Here is a 15,418-nt window from a genome sequence, read left to right on the forward strand (position 1 = left end):
ACAATAAAAATAATGAGAGCAACAGCATTATGGCCTAATGTGATGCATAATTTAAGGAGTACTTCCCCAACGATTATCATAAAACTTTCCAAATGTATGAAAGAGTTGAAAGAATAGTACAGTGATGAACAGGCCTGCCACCTAGGTTCTAAAATCAACATTTTGTTTTGGTATCTTACTGTCATACCACATTATCTATGCTTTATCCAACCCTTTCTTATTCCATCAACATACCTTATACTTATGATTCATTTCAAAGGAAGTTGTAGATAGCAGTCATCTTTACCCCTAAGTCCCTTGGACTGCAGGGAGATCAAACCAGTCAATTCTTAAGGAAATCAGTCATGAATGTTCATTGGAAGGACTGGTCCTGAAGATGAAACTCCAGTACTTTGGCCACCTGATGAAAAGAACTGACTCCTTGGAAAATACCCTGATGCGGGGCAAGATTGAAGGCAGGAGGAGAAGGGGACGACAGAGTATGAGATGGTTGGATGGCATCACCGATTCGATGGACACGTATTTGAGCAGGCTCCGGGAGTTGGAGGACAGGGAAGCCTGGCATGCTGTAGTCCATGAGGTTGCAGAGTCAAACAAGACTGAGTGACTGAACTGAATCCATTTCATCAGTTTGATTTCAGTTACTATATCTCAATTTCTCCAAGTTTTTTTTTTTTTACTTCTGTAAAAATCAGTTTTTTGATGAGTTACCTCTTCATTATGGTTTTTATTTTTCTATCTCATTACTAGTCTTATTTAGTTGATTCCAGTGATTGTTTTGAGGCCAGTTTTTAAAATTTGAATTTATTTTTTGTACATTCATTTTTTATTAAATTTATTTATCGTTAAATGAAACAATGATGAATATTTTTAATGAAAAAAGGTATAATTCACATAGAAGATAGACCTCATAATCCATTCAACACTTAACAACAAAGAAACAAACATCAGTTCGGTTCAGTTCAGTCGCTCGGTCATGTCTGACTCATTGCAACCCCATGGACTGCAACACTCCAGGCATCCCTGTCTATCACCAACTCCCGGAGTTCACTCAAACTCATGTCCATCGAGTCGGTGATGCCATCCAGCCATCTCATTCTCTGTCGTCCCCGTCTCCTCCCGCCCCCAATCCCTCCCAGCATCAGAGTCTTTTCCAGTGAGTCAACTCTTCGCATGAGGTGGCCAAAGTATTGGAGTTTCAGCTTTAGCATCAGTCCTTCCAATGAACACCCAGGACTGATCTCCTTTAGGATGGACTGGTTGGATCTCCTTGCAGTCCAAGGGACTCTCAAGAGTCTTTTCCAGCACCATAGTTCAAAAGCATTAATTCTTTGGCACTCAGCTTTCTCCATAGTCCAACTCTCACATCCATACATGACTACTGGGAAAAACCATAGCCTTGACTAGACGGACTTTTGTTGGCAAAGTAATGTCTCTGCTTTTCAATATGCTATCTAGGTTGGTCATAACTTTTCTTCCAAGGAGTAAGCATCTCTTTATTTCATGGCTGTAGTCACCATCTGCAGTGATTTGGGAGCCCAAGAAAATAAAGTCTGCCACTGTTTCCATTGTTTCTCCATCTATCTGCCATGAAGTGATGGGACCAGATGCCATGATCTTAGTTTTCTAAATGTTGAGCTTTAAGCCAACTTTTTCACTATCCTCTTTCACTTTCATCAAGAGGCTCTTTAGTTCCTCTTCACTTTCTGCCATAAGGGTGGTGTCATCTGCATATCTGAGGTTGTTGATATTTCTCCCGGCAATCTTGATTCCAGCTTGTGCTTCATCCATCCCAGCGTTTCTCATGATGTACTCTGCATATAAGTTAAATAAGCAGGCTGACTATATATATATATACAGTCTTGCTGTACTCCTTTCCCAAAATTTGGAACCAGTTTGTTGTTCCATGTCAGTTCTAACTGTTGGTTCTTGACCTGCATACAGATTTCTTAGGAGACAGCTCAGGTGGTCTGGTATTCCTATCTCTTTAAGAAACAAATATCCATAAAGCAAAAATCAGAAGAAATATAAGGGAAAAGAAAAAATATATAATCATAGTGAGACATATTAGCATTTATCTAAAAATATTTTATCACGTGCAAAAAAAGAATAGTGTCTGGAATTATGTCATTAATTTAAATATAATAGATTTCTGTTTATATTAATTTATATTAATCTTATATCCTACACAAATATATTAAAAATTTTGTATCTCAGACATTGTTTTTATATGTCCATAGGACATTTAGAGTAACTGGCAAAAAGATAAACATTATTGAATTTCAAAAAGTAGAATTCTTTTATTTTTTTGATTCAGTTACACATGTACACATATATTATTTTTGAAGCTGTTTTCCATGATAGCTTATTACAATATATTGACTATAGTTCCCTGTGCTATTCAGTAAATCTTTTGTACATTTATTTTTAAACGTTATCTAGTTTTTATGTTTTGTTTTTTTTTCTGAAGGAATTCTGTGTGTCCTACACTGAGCAGATGTCCCTATATGTTTTTCTCCTCCTTTCTTCCAGGTTTCTACAGGTTTTGAGAGTTCTGGATTAATTTTGTGTTTAATTTCCCAGTCATAGAGGCAGGGTCAACTTGGATGCCATAGCTTCACATGGCAGAGGTGTGAGATTTTTATTTCTTTGGGAAAACTTTTTCCTATCGAAAGCCTCTCAAGATGTTTCAAGCTTTCTTCTTGCTTCTCTGAGCTAGTAGGTAGAGTTTTTCTAGAACCTTTTACTGGATTATGTAATACTGTGAGGATCTCAGCTTGATATCAGCATCTCGACTCCAACTCCCAACCTTTTCAGGGAGTGTAAGAGGCAGAGACACAGAAATATTCTGTGGCCGTGTGGGCAATTCAATTTCAGTGTCCAGTGTTTGAGTCTCTACTCAAACCCTCCTTCAGGCTGCGTGACATTAGCCTTGTAACCTCATTCTGCTGCTCTAGCATAGATGTACATCTTTGGCATTGGGCACTGTCACCTACTCTTCATCCCTTTCCCCTTCTTCCTTTCCCATCTGTCTTCCCTCTCTCTTGTACTTGGCTATGTACTTTGAATGCGGGTGTGTGGATTTTATTTAAATGCCCTCTGTGTTAATAAAGGAATTATTCATTCAGTGTAACCCAATATGTTGCAAGATTGCCTATTGTTATTATTACTGCTATTTAATACTGGCTGTCTAGGTTGTTTTTATTTTTCGTGCTCACTGGAAAAGACTCTGATGTTGGGAGGGATTGGGGGCAGGAGGAGAAGGGGATGACAGAGAATGAGATGGCTGGATGGCATCACCGACTCGATGGACATGAGTTTGAGTGAACTCCAGGAGTTGGTGATGGACAGGGAGGCCTGGCGTGCTGTGATTCATGGGGTCGCAAAGAGTCAGATACAACTGAGCGACTGAACTGAATAATAGTGTAATAACCAACCTTGTGTTTACATACCTGTTGCACATATTTTTTTCATTTATTCAGGATAAATTTCCAGATGTAAAACTGTTAGCTCAAAGAGCAGAACTTTTTAAGCCTTTGAAACATCATGCCAAGTTTACCTTCCCAATATCAGTGTGTGAGAATTGTCCATTTCCTCCCATGTCTTTAGCATTGGGTTGATTCTTTTTAGTCTTAGAGCTAAAATTATTCATAGTCTAATAGCTTTATGTTATTCAGCTAATAAAATTTAGTGTTTTTTTCTCCTTTAAAATAATTTTAAACTTTTACGTTAGATGAAAAGTAGACAAATAGGATGGTTTATGAAGACAGCACTTACGTGCTTAATTATGAAACACTTCCAGCATGAATTGAAATGTTTGACAGACCAGCCAACAGATGCTTTCAGTATAGCATTTCAGCATTGCCACTAACTTGCACATGAGTGAAACTAACATTTGAATATTGTTAAAGCTGTAGTTTTGTTCATGAGAAGTGTGTGCATCTGAATTAAAGCCCCTTTAGTTTCTGCTTTTTAAAAATGGATATAACGATTTGCTAGAATTTTTTTTTATTAAAATGACTCTTGCTAATATTGTGAGCAGCTTGGAAGATGAACTTCAGTCCTTTAAAATAGTTTAATTTACAAAACTGAAATCAGAGTTGAGTGTAGTAACTGATGATCTACCTGAACAAGTAATTTCTTTCCTTAGTTCTCAATTCCAAGTTGTAGTGAAATTAACTAAATTAATTATTTTAAACTCACTCTCCCAACATATTGTAATTGTATATTAGCTGATCTTGGGATTAAAGGCAAAAATACTTCATTTTGAATATATAGCCCTGCCCTGTGCCAGACGTTGAAGGTAAAACAGATAATATAAAATTTCTCAGATTTGAGAGTACTTTTTGACAAAAGTATTTTGTTTTGTTAGACTTGGAATCTGATAAAGTATTTCCATTCTTCCTTTATTATTGCACCATATGAAAATCATCAAAATAAGAGAAGCATTTTGGACTTGAAAATATTAATTACTAGTGTACTGGTACATTGCCTAGGGTACTTTTAATAAGACTCATGGTAAGAAATATAAACCTTTTCTTATTAACCATTCACTCTTCCTGACCTTAAATATTCTGAAATATTATATGTATAGAAAGAAACTCTCATTTTTCTACTTAAGGTCAGTTTTTAGTCTCATTTTTAATCACTGGGAAATTCTTTTAAAAGGAACTGGATGCTGTGTTGATAGTGTTCTTATTTTGTCCCAACCCTTTGACTCAAAGAAGAAGGCTGCAGCTACCCACTGTGTATTGGACATAAGTTAATTTTTTTGTTTGTTTTTGTCTTTATAGAAAAGTGTGATCTGATAGGCCCATGCGTCCTAATATAGCAGGAACCTACCAGATGATGAGTAGAGCACATATTTTCTACTGCCTGCCTCATCTGTTAAAAGAAATTTTTTCCACAGACAATTTACTGACCTAGTAGGCTTTTATTCAGTGATTCATCAATCAGGCAGCATTCAATCTGCAGATGGAAAGAAGCTATAGAAAGAGCTATAGAAAATGAGAGATTTTTATAAACCAAAGTGAGCGGGAGCAAGGGAGGAAATTATGCTGGGCATTTACTGATTGGTTAAAGCAGGGTGACTTTGAGAGAAAGGGGGCAAAGGGAGGCCTAAGAGCCCAGTCAGGTAATGTGTGCTGAGCAGGCAAGTGCTGATTGGTTGATCTTCCTTTTCTGGGAGAGTCCAGTGTAGAAACAGTTAAGTTTTAGGTTGCTGACATGAGACTTTAGCATGAGCAACACCATCTTGTGCCCAGCCTGGTTACTTTAACACATCAAAACTTACAGTGAAAGACAAAGTATACAAAATAAAATCATACTGAAACTGGAAATACTAGACCAGATAATTTGAGGAATGCCTAGAAGTTGACAACAGATGGAATCAAACTGATAGATAACTAAGAGGGACATATGTATACCTGTGGCTGATTCATGTTGATATATGGCGAAGGCCAACACAGTATTGTAAAGCAATTATCCTCCAATAAAAAAAATAATTTTTTTAAAAGCTATTGCCATGATAAGCCTATTTTATTCCAATGAAATTCCAGAGAAATTACAAACTGAAATTCAGTAAAGGGAAAAAGCATGGGGCTTGTGGTCAGGGATAAGTACTGAATGTCTAAGAGGCAGACAGTTGGAACCAGCCCTGCCTCTTGTACATCCTGAGAGATGATCAGTGAAAGTTTTGTCCTGAGGATAAAGCCCCGAGAAATACTTCATAGACGAAGTGAGACATTTATTGAGGACTTCTGCCATGTGTCTTGGCTATAGATTTTGGGTTGGGCAACTTTTTCTGTGCTGGATGTATAGTAAATATTTTGGTCTTTATGGGCTTTTTAATCTGTTTCACACCCACTTCTCTCTGCTGTTGTAGTGGGAACAAAGACACTGACAATTTTTAAATGAATGGACAAAACTCAGTTCCAATCAAATGTTATTTATAAAAATAGGTGGTGGCCATATTTGGCTCATTACCTGTAGTTCACCAACTGTGGTTCTAGAGCAAGAAGCAGAACAGATCCTGAAGTAACTCAAGATCCCCACAATGACAGATGGAGGTAACAGAAAAATGTTACCTATGTAGCCTTGAGTCCAGTCTGACCCATTAACTTCTTTGAATAGATCAAACACTGACAAAGATTTGCAGTCAGAGGAGAAAGCAAACACAACAGAGAGGTAGGGGAAAGAAGCATTCCCCTATGAGAAAGATTCTTAGAAGACAGGACAGCACTGCACGTGATTTTATACTAATATATAAGTTGAAACTTAATGGATGATTTTCTGTGAACACTGTTTCTTAGATTGATTCAAAGTGAGGTAGAAAGCTTGAGTAGACCAGGAACCACAGAAATAATAGAAATGATAATCAAGTTAAAAATTTTAAACATATATATATATCTTGTAAATAGAGTACTGTTCCAATGGTTCTGTCAGACATTTTAAAAAACAGATTAATACCATGTTATATCAACTGTTCTGGAATATAGAAAAAGATGCAAATATTTTTTACTCATTTTATAAAGTTCTAATAAACTTGGGACAGAAAGCTGCAATGATGAAGTACAAGAGAAAGTTCTGTTGGCCAGTCTCATAAATTAGCACATCTCCTTTCTTGGTCTGGGTTTTCCATTTAGCACTGTAGGGGGACAGTCCTTGTGGGTCTCATATTTTATCCATCTTGTGAGCAGAGGGATTGACTGCCTTCATTCTAGACTGTCTTACAAACATCCTTGTATAGCAGACATTACTCTATAGAATGGTTACAGGATTTGTTTTGAGCAGAAGTCCTTGGTTAGGACATGAATGGACTAACTACTCATTTTATTAATGGTATATTTTGTGAGTAGAATGTTTTAATTCTGATGTAGTTTAGTATATCAAGTTTTTACTTTATGATCAATTATCTTTATGTCACATACTAAAAGTTCTTGCCTTTCTTAATGTCATAACGGTATTTTCCTGTTTTCCTTCTAGGTGCTTTATAGTTCTGATTTTTCATTTAGATCTGTGATCCATGCATCTGTTCTTTTTCCTTTGAATTAACTTTGTGCCTTGGTAAAAAGTCAAATGATTATATATATTGAGGCTTATTTCCAGATTCTTCTGTGCCATGGATCTGTTTTTCTCTCTATACCACATCCACAGTGTTAATTGCTGGAGCTTTATACTATATCACCTGGAAATCGTGTTATATGTACTCTCCAATTGTATTATTTTTTGTCAAAAGTATTCAGGCTATTCTAAGTTCTTTTCATTTATTTCTCTCTTTTTGATGCCTCTGTGTGGATTTTAATTCCCTGTGTGTGCTCATTTACTCAGTCGTGTCCGACTCTTTGCGACCCCTTGGCCTGGGATTAAACCCACACCCTTGGCAGTGAAAGTGCAGGGTCCTAACTGATGAACCACCAGGGACACAGGGAATGACCCTTTCTTTTCCTTTTCCAAATAAATGTTACTATCATATTGTTTGTTTTAAAAAGCTTCATTGATCTTTTAGTCTAATTAAATTTTAACTGGGATGACATTGAATATAAAAATATTGGAAGGATGAATATCTCAGCAATGATGATTTTTAAAATCCAGGAACATGTTATGTCTCTTGATGTGGATCTTCTTCAATATTTCTGAACAATATTTTCTGAACAATGCTGTGCTGAGTCACTTCAGTTGTGTCTGACTGTAATCATGCTAATTAATTTTTTCATTTTATTTTCTTAATGTTTGTAGCTTGTTTCTAGAAGTATATTGACATTTTAACATTCACCTGGTGTCTTGAGACTTTTCCAAATTTGTTTACTAGTGTTAGCATGATTTTCTTTTTAATATAGTTTTATAGGCTTTCTATGTGTATGAATATACCATCTATAAATAATGGAAGTTTTACTTCTGGTCTTCCATTCTTTTTTGCCCTTTATTTCCTTTTCTTGAGTTACTGAGTTAAGCTAGGGGACTTAGAGTACAGTGTTGAACAGAAGTAATGAGGACAGACAATCCTGGCCTCTTCCCGGTCTTAGGGAAGAACAGTGTTTTAAGTGTAAATGTAGTTCTAGATTTTTGTAGACAGTCTTTCTCAAATAGAGTAAAATACCTTCCATTACATACCAAGACTTTTATCTTGAAGAGATACTGAAGTTTTCAAATCTTCTAAGATACTCTCTTGTGGTTTATCTCTTTTATTCTATTACTATGGTGAGTTTTTGAATACAAAGCCAGCTCCAGTTGTTTACGATGTATTACCATTTATTATGTATGTATTTTTTGCTGGATTCTATTTGCTAATATTTTGTCCAGGAATTCTGCATTTGTGTTCATAAGGGACATTTACCTGTAATTTTCTATTATAATATCTTTGCCAGTTTGGGGATCAGCATTATGTTCCTTAAAAGGAATTTAAAAGTATTGTATTCTCATGTATCATTTTGTGACAGCGTATGATAGAAATCTCTGGTGATGCTCTCTGGGCCTGGCATTTGCTTTGAGAAACATCTTTCACTTAAACATTGATTTCTTTCATATACGTGCTGTTGTGTAGCTTTTTTGTTTGTTTTTCTCTTGTGTCGGCTTTAGGAATTTGTGTTTTTCAAGGTATTAACCCATTTTTAATCTCAGTCCAGATCTGGCAGACTACAGCCGTCTGACCCCATCTGGCCTGGTGTGTATGTTTGGCTGCTTTCACCCAGCACTGGTCTTACAAGTGCTGGTGTTGGAGTCGAGACCATGTAGCCCTCAAAGCCTGAAACCTTTCCTGTCTGGCCCTTTGCTGAAGAAGGTCCATCCACCCAGAGCTAAGTTTTCAGACTTAACTGATGTGAGTAGGTCGTCCTTTACCGACGTCATCCTTCGCATGTCTGGAGGGTCTGGCCTTGTGCCCCTCTTTCGTTCCTGGCTGCTAATTGTGTTTTCTCTCCTTTGTTTGTAATCAGACTTTCTATATGTTTATCAATCTTATTTAAGTTTTCAAAATAACTAATCTTTGTTGATTTTCTCTATTGTTTGTTTTGTATTTCACTGATTTCTGCTTTACTTTGATGACTTCCTTTCATCTACTTTGAGTGTAATTTGCTCCTCTTTTTCAAATATCTTAAGGTGGGAGTTTATTTTAGTGATTTTTACACGTTGTTCTTTTCCTATAAATCATCTGAAAGGAACTTGAAAACTTGATGAAGATTATCAGAAACTTACAGAGAAAATCATGCTTAATGGTGAAACATTAGCATCATTTTCGTTAACGTCAGGAATGGGGTAATCATGCCCACTGTCTCTGACATTCACGGCTCGGTATTGTGCTGGTTTTCGTGGTGTGACTGAAGGAGAGTAAGAAATGAATAGTGCAAGGGAAGGTGATAAACTGGGATTCCACAGACTTGATAGCGTCAGAAAGGGTGGGACCTGGTTTCTCTGGCAATTTTCTTTGTTCTCAGTAAATGAAAATCCATTTTTTTCTGATATTGCTAAAGTTAAAACATTGGTGGGTTTCAGGACTAGAGATCCTTATGGATATTTTTAAGAGACACAGAGAGTATCACTTCTGTGTTTGTCCTGCTGGAAGGAGGTTTGAGGGTTCTGGTAGCTGACTCCCAAAGAGCTATAGTTGTTACCTTATAATGTTCACTTCAACTTGCTGAGCTGAGGACTTACAAGCTCCAGATTTTAACGTTTCTACAGAAGGGCTCTTCCAGCTTCTTTGCCACGATGACTTGGGTGTGCCTAAATTGAGAAGTCTTCTATTCTCTTGATGCTGGTAAAATTGCAGTGTTTCTGCTGCTACAAGGAAAATGTTCCTCCTGTGTTGCCTTATGTATTTGTTGTTGTTATGGCTCTCAGTCGTGTCCAACTCTTTGCGACCCCATGGACTGTAGCACGTCAGGTTTCCCTGTCCTTCACCATCTCCTGGAGTTTGCTCAAACTCATGTCCATTGAGTCAGTGATGCCACCAGGGAAGTCTCACGTGATGTTGACAAGCTATATTTTTAATCATCTGTCACTTGCCTGAACTTTTGTAAAAAAGAAGAGATCAATAATGGGGAGATCACAGGAAGGCTCAGACAAGACAGTGCTTCTGAAAGGACTTGAAATTATAAATGTTCTTAAGATACATAAACTATTATTTCTGTTGTTAAAATCAACACTTTTTAACCAAATTCTGGTACTGGTGTTAGATTTGGGACTCTGCAGACTGGGTATCTTGGCCAAGATGGGAAAATATCCAGTGCTGAAGTACCGCTTTTCTAACCAGCGTGTGATAAGTTTTGCTGAGAAACTTACATATGTGTAGACTCTTACTCTTCCTTCACTCATCTATCCAGCAAACATGGATTGAGTACCTGCTTTCACCACCTAGTTCCCCAGTGGCTCTGGGGACAAAGCTCTCAACTAGGCATACACAGACCTTGCCCTTGTGGAGCCTAAAAGCGGGGTATGATGAACCCTGAATGTAGCGGTCGTGAACTAATAATCACCTCTGCTTTTGTTACCATGTAACTACATTTTTTGGATGTAGAATATGAAAAGTAGATTAATGCTATAAGGCTGGATGTCTCAAGTACATGTTTTTATTCCTTTGAACCAACTATTCATTGTGTTTGATTTTAAGTTTCTCTGGAATGCTTTCTGCACGCTTTTCCAACTTGAAAGTGGTGGGTGGATTGGTCTTGTGGAGGCTGGTACAAGGAGTCTATGTAATGTGATCAATAAGAACTCAGATTCTGAAGTCAGACTGTCTGGATTTGAATTCCTCCCCCGCCCCGTTTGGCAGTTGTGGTTAATATGCCAATGAGTCAGTTGTCTTTTACCTGCAAAATGAGAATAATAGAGTGTTGTGAAGATTAAATGAGATAATATAGACAATAACCCTACTTAGTGCCTGGTGCACTGTGCACTCTGATTTAACATGAATTGTGCATGCTATGGTTACTGTTTCCCTGCCTGCCTTCTCTATGCGTGCTCTACCTATAGAACCTTCTGCCGTTTAGCTGCACAGCAGTCTCAGGGCAACCTTCACTATTTGGTGCTTTCTGGAATGTGGTAATAGTACAAAAGGGAATCTGTTTTTGACAGTAAAGGTTTGAGAGCCTTTGGTGATATGATATATTCACTTACAACCAATTCCTTCAGGATCTAATGGTTTGTCATTGACTGTCCTTTGCAGAGCTATAAAGGAAAGGGGACAGTATTATGTTGTAATATGCTATCCTGGAATAAGGCAGATTTTTGTTGCTGCTGTTGTTAATAAACAATAACAAGAATAAGACTGGAATGGTTTATGCAAATAAGCATGCTAACAAAATGACCACCTAAGACAGTATCCATCAAACCTTTCTGACCATGATTAACATTAAGAAAGTTTATGCAGATCTAATTTACACACATCTGTATACACTCCAGTGTGAAACTGAAATAACTTTCATAAAGCAATTCATGTTCTTACTACTATAATGCAGCATCCTTATTTCTTTATATTACATGTGATTCCATTTCAAGTCTTTCCATTCTAGGAAGAGAGACCATTAGTGTGAAATATACTGATCTCAGAAATTGCTGGACCAGACAACTCTTATTTAGGCAAAAATAGGGATATCAGTGTGGCTTCCACGATGACTCAGATGGTAAAAAGTCTGCCTGAAATGCAGGAGACCTGGGTTCAATCCCTGGGTGGGGAAGATCCCCTGGGGAACAAATGGCAACCCACTGCAGTATTCTTGCCTGGGAAATCCCATGGACAGAGGAGCCTGGTGGGCTACAGTCCATGGGGTCACAAAGAGTCAGACATGAATGAGTGACTAAACCACCGCCAGGGATATGAAAGTGAAAAGTGAAAGTCACTCAGTCATGTCCAGCTGTTTGGGACCCCATGGACTATACAGTCCATGGAATTCTCCAGGCCAGAATACTGGAGTGGTATCTGTTCCCTTCTCCAGGGGATCTTCCAACCCAGGTCTCCCGCATCGCAGGCAGATTCTTTACTAGCTGAGCCACCAGGGAAGCCAAGAATTCTGGAGTGGGTAGCCTATCCCTTCTCCAGCAGATCTTCCCAACCCAGGAATCGAACCAGAGTCTTCTACATTGCAGGCAGATTCTTTACCAGCTGAGTTACCAGGGAAGCACCAGGGATATGAATAAGATTTAAGTGCAGCCGTCTTCAGCCATACATTTGAAAGCTTCTCTCAGTAATCATCCTATAAAAACACAAAAAACAGAAAACCAGTCAATCAAAAAAAGCACTTTGTTTTTAATTCTTACTATACTTTGACAGAAGCTAGCTCAGTTTGACCTTTTAAAATTTTATAGTCATTTCTATTCCACTGAAGTTATAGACTAGATCATGGTTACATGGATAGTCAGGTCACTGCAACCAGGAAACTTTGCTTCTTTGTCTGGCTTTGTCATTACCTGCAGGTTGACTTGTCTTCTCAGAGTCTTAGCTCAGGAGGTAGGGGGCAGAAGGCAGTAATATTTATTTTGTATTAATTAATTAATTAAATCCCTTCCTCCCACTCCACTCCTACCCCTACAGTTGTTTGAGGGCCAGGTGGGACAATGTATTTGAAATAGTTTTGTAAACTAAAGGACTTTTTACAATTATAAAGACTGTTGGGCTATAAAATTCTGTATTTGTAATTCTTACCTCCTTTAAAAAAATTCCTTCTAGATTTCTCAGTTGAATACACTGATTGCACTTCTGCTGGGAGAACTTCTACCTGGAGACAGGCAGAAGATCATGACAATTTGTACCATAGATGTCCATGCCAGAGATGTGGTGGCAAAACTTATTTCTCAGAAGGCAAGTTGTAGAGATTTTATGTATTTTTTGCTCTTTACTAAAAGTGGTGTTTTTGTCAAAAATATTTCTGAGAAAGCAATTTTTTTTAAGTTGGTAGTTTTGATTAGTCCTAAGAAATTGGTTGTACTTACTTTGGATACATTTTATATGGGTTAACAAATATATTATCCTTAAAAGAGTTACCCCAAGTGATATCCCGGTGGATTTGGCCACATAAGGCTCCTCTAATTCAGATCATCCAAAAATTAAGGCAGGATGTGGGAACCACAGAAGTCATGTGTTCATTTCCCTGTTTTGTGGCTTCTCTACACATAAGCATCTTGGCCCATTGGTCTGTGGTAACCACCTCGGTGGCTTATCCCGCCAATAGAAGTAAGATTGTGGGCCACCTCAATCATCTCTGTGTGCCTTTGATTATTTTCTTTTTGAAGAAAGAGAAATGTTGGCCAACCCTTGTCTTTTCCATTCCAAGCTATATTACTTAAAAAAAAAAAAAAGTTACTTTCTAATCCTTTCAATGCATTGTTTACCTTTCCTTATCTCTTTAAAAAGTTAATGTATCTCTTTGATACCCCCAGTGTTTAATGTGGAAGGATAATTACTCATCCTTTTTTCAAAATATACTCCTACTTAAAATGTCAGAAGTACGATCGTCTAGTGAACAAAATTGACATACCATGCCTGTAAAATGACTTTTTCCAAATCTCTTTTGTTTGTTTTTTTTGAGGATGGTAATTACCTTCATGGTTTGAGGGTGTGCTTATATTGTGACATATTTTCTGTTGTTTTTCTAGTTCTTTCTCAGTTTATTAAAATCATAGTGAATTTTAATTCTCTCCACAAAGTTCAAGCAAATGCTTCCTCATGTGAAAACATAAAAAGAAACTCTTCTTGATCCAGGTTCAGGACACTTACTGAATAATGTTGTTTAAATCCTAATCTAAAATTTATCCTTGCAAAATAATCTTACCATGTGTTCTCATTTTGATGATGAGCCATTGATAACTACTCTTTGAATATGACCTTGCATATTTTATCATCTTTTTTATCAGTGATGGTTTGCTTGCAGCAGGAGAAGTTCTAATTTAAAATATGTTCTTTATTTTGTACTTAAAGAGATAAAGACTTTGTCTAATTCCTGCTCATTTGTTGTGCGTAAGTATGCAATGCTGAGACTCAGGAAGACATCAGACAATGAGCAGATAATAATTTTGGTAACTTCAAGTGATTCCGAGGAAATCCTTGGGTCACATTGGATCTTGAAAGAGACTGGAATTATTTTTTCAAACTGGGAAAGAATGGATAGAATTGAGTAATATAAGAAGTAATGGCAATGAAAAAATACTGTTGTTTGGCCTAATGAAAAATGGAGTGGAAATCTCTAATAAAAGCAAAACAATTTTAGAATGGACTTGGTTGAAAGTGTAGTTTGTTTATACCTCTGACATGCTAAATAATGGATTATGTTCTTTTTTCCATCTGATTTCACTGATAGGAATATAAAGTCACAAAAGTGATCCAATCCCCTAGGGTGATTCATAAAAGGGGAAAAAGCATTGCATCAAGAAATTGATGTTGTTTTACAGTAATAGCCTTCTTAAAATGAAAACTTTTATTACACACATATTTCTGATTAAGTATTCAACCATTTACATGCAATTACAATTTGCAGTAGCATGCAAGAAATTTCCCTTTTGTGAGATTTTTTAGGAGTAAAATGTGACTCAACAGAGTTGATTAATAGATTACATTTGTGGCCTTAAAACTCTCAATGTTCATGTGTAGTGATCGCATGATATTTTCAGGTCGTCACTCCCCAGGCTTTTGCTTGGCTCTCTCAGCTTCGTCACCGGTGGGAGGACACCCAGAAACATTGTCTCGTAAATATCTGTGATGCCCAGTTCCAGTACTTCTATGAATATTTAGGAAACAGCCCTCGACTTGTGATCACTCCTCTAACTGACAGGTAACAATGATAAGTTGGAGTTGGATGGGAAAAGCCGGGTCAAAAGAAGTCTCCTAGCATGGGTAACGGAGAAGGCAATGGCAAGCCACTCCAGTACTCTTGCCTGGAAAATCCCATGGATGGAGGAGCCTGGTAGGCTGCAGTCCGTGGGGTTGCTAGGGGTCGGACACGACTGAGCGACTTCACTTTCACTTTTCACTTTCACACATTGGAGAGGGAAATGGCAACCCACTCCAGTGTTCTTGCCTGGAGAATCCCAGGGATGGGGGAGCCTGGTGGGCTTCTGTCTGTGGGTCCACACAGAGTCAGACACGACTGAAGTGACTTAGCAGCAGCAGCAGCATGGGTAAAGATGTCTCAAAATAATTATTTTCAGATGGCTGAAAATAAAGGGTTGCAGGAAAATGTGGAACAAATAGGGAAACTCTATGAAAGCAGTATGGAAATGTACTAATTGAGTGACACAGTATATGTTGGTGTTAGAGACAAGGAAGAGAACCAAATTAGAAAAGCATAATGACAGGTGCTATGTGGTAGAAACATCATGAAATCATGGGCCATTAATATGGCTCAAGGCAGCGTCTTTGATCTCAGAGTCCATTCTCTCTGACACCCTGATATCAGGATTTCTAACCATTTCTAACCATTTCTCCCACTGCATC

At 37.6% G+C, this 15,418-nt stretch overlaps 1 protein-coding gene across 1 annotated transcript in view; it reads left to right on the forward strand.

Moving 5' to 3' along the window:
* The window catches only part of DNAH11 (dynein axonemal heavy chain 11), a 390,076-nt gene that overhangs the window by 113,760 nt on the left and 260,898 nt on the right, over nt 1–15,418 (forward strand). The window contains exons 31-32 of the mRNA XM_088833659.1: nt 12,659–12,790; nt 14,596–14,756. Coding sequence (XP_088689785.1) covers nt 12,659–12,790; nt 14,596–14,756 — 293 coding nt within the window. The remainder of the gene's footprint in view (nt 1–12,658; nt 12,791–14,595; nt 14,757–15,418) is intronic.

Source organism: Moschus berezovskii, chromosome 3 (genome assembly GCF_049115385.1).
Source record: "Moschus berezovskii isolate FMDL1 chromosome 3, NW_MosBer_1.0, whole genome shotgun sequence".
Taxonomy (NCBI): domain Eukaryota; kingdom Metazoa; phylum Chordata; class Mammalia; order Artiodactyla; family Moschidae; genus Moschus; species Moschus berezovskii.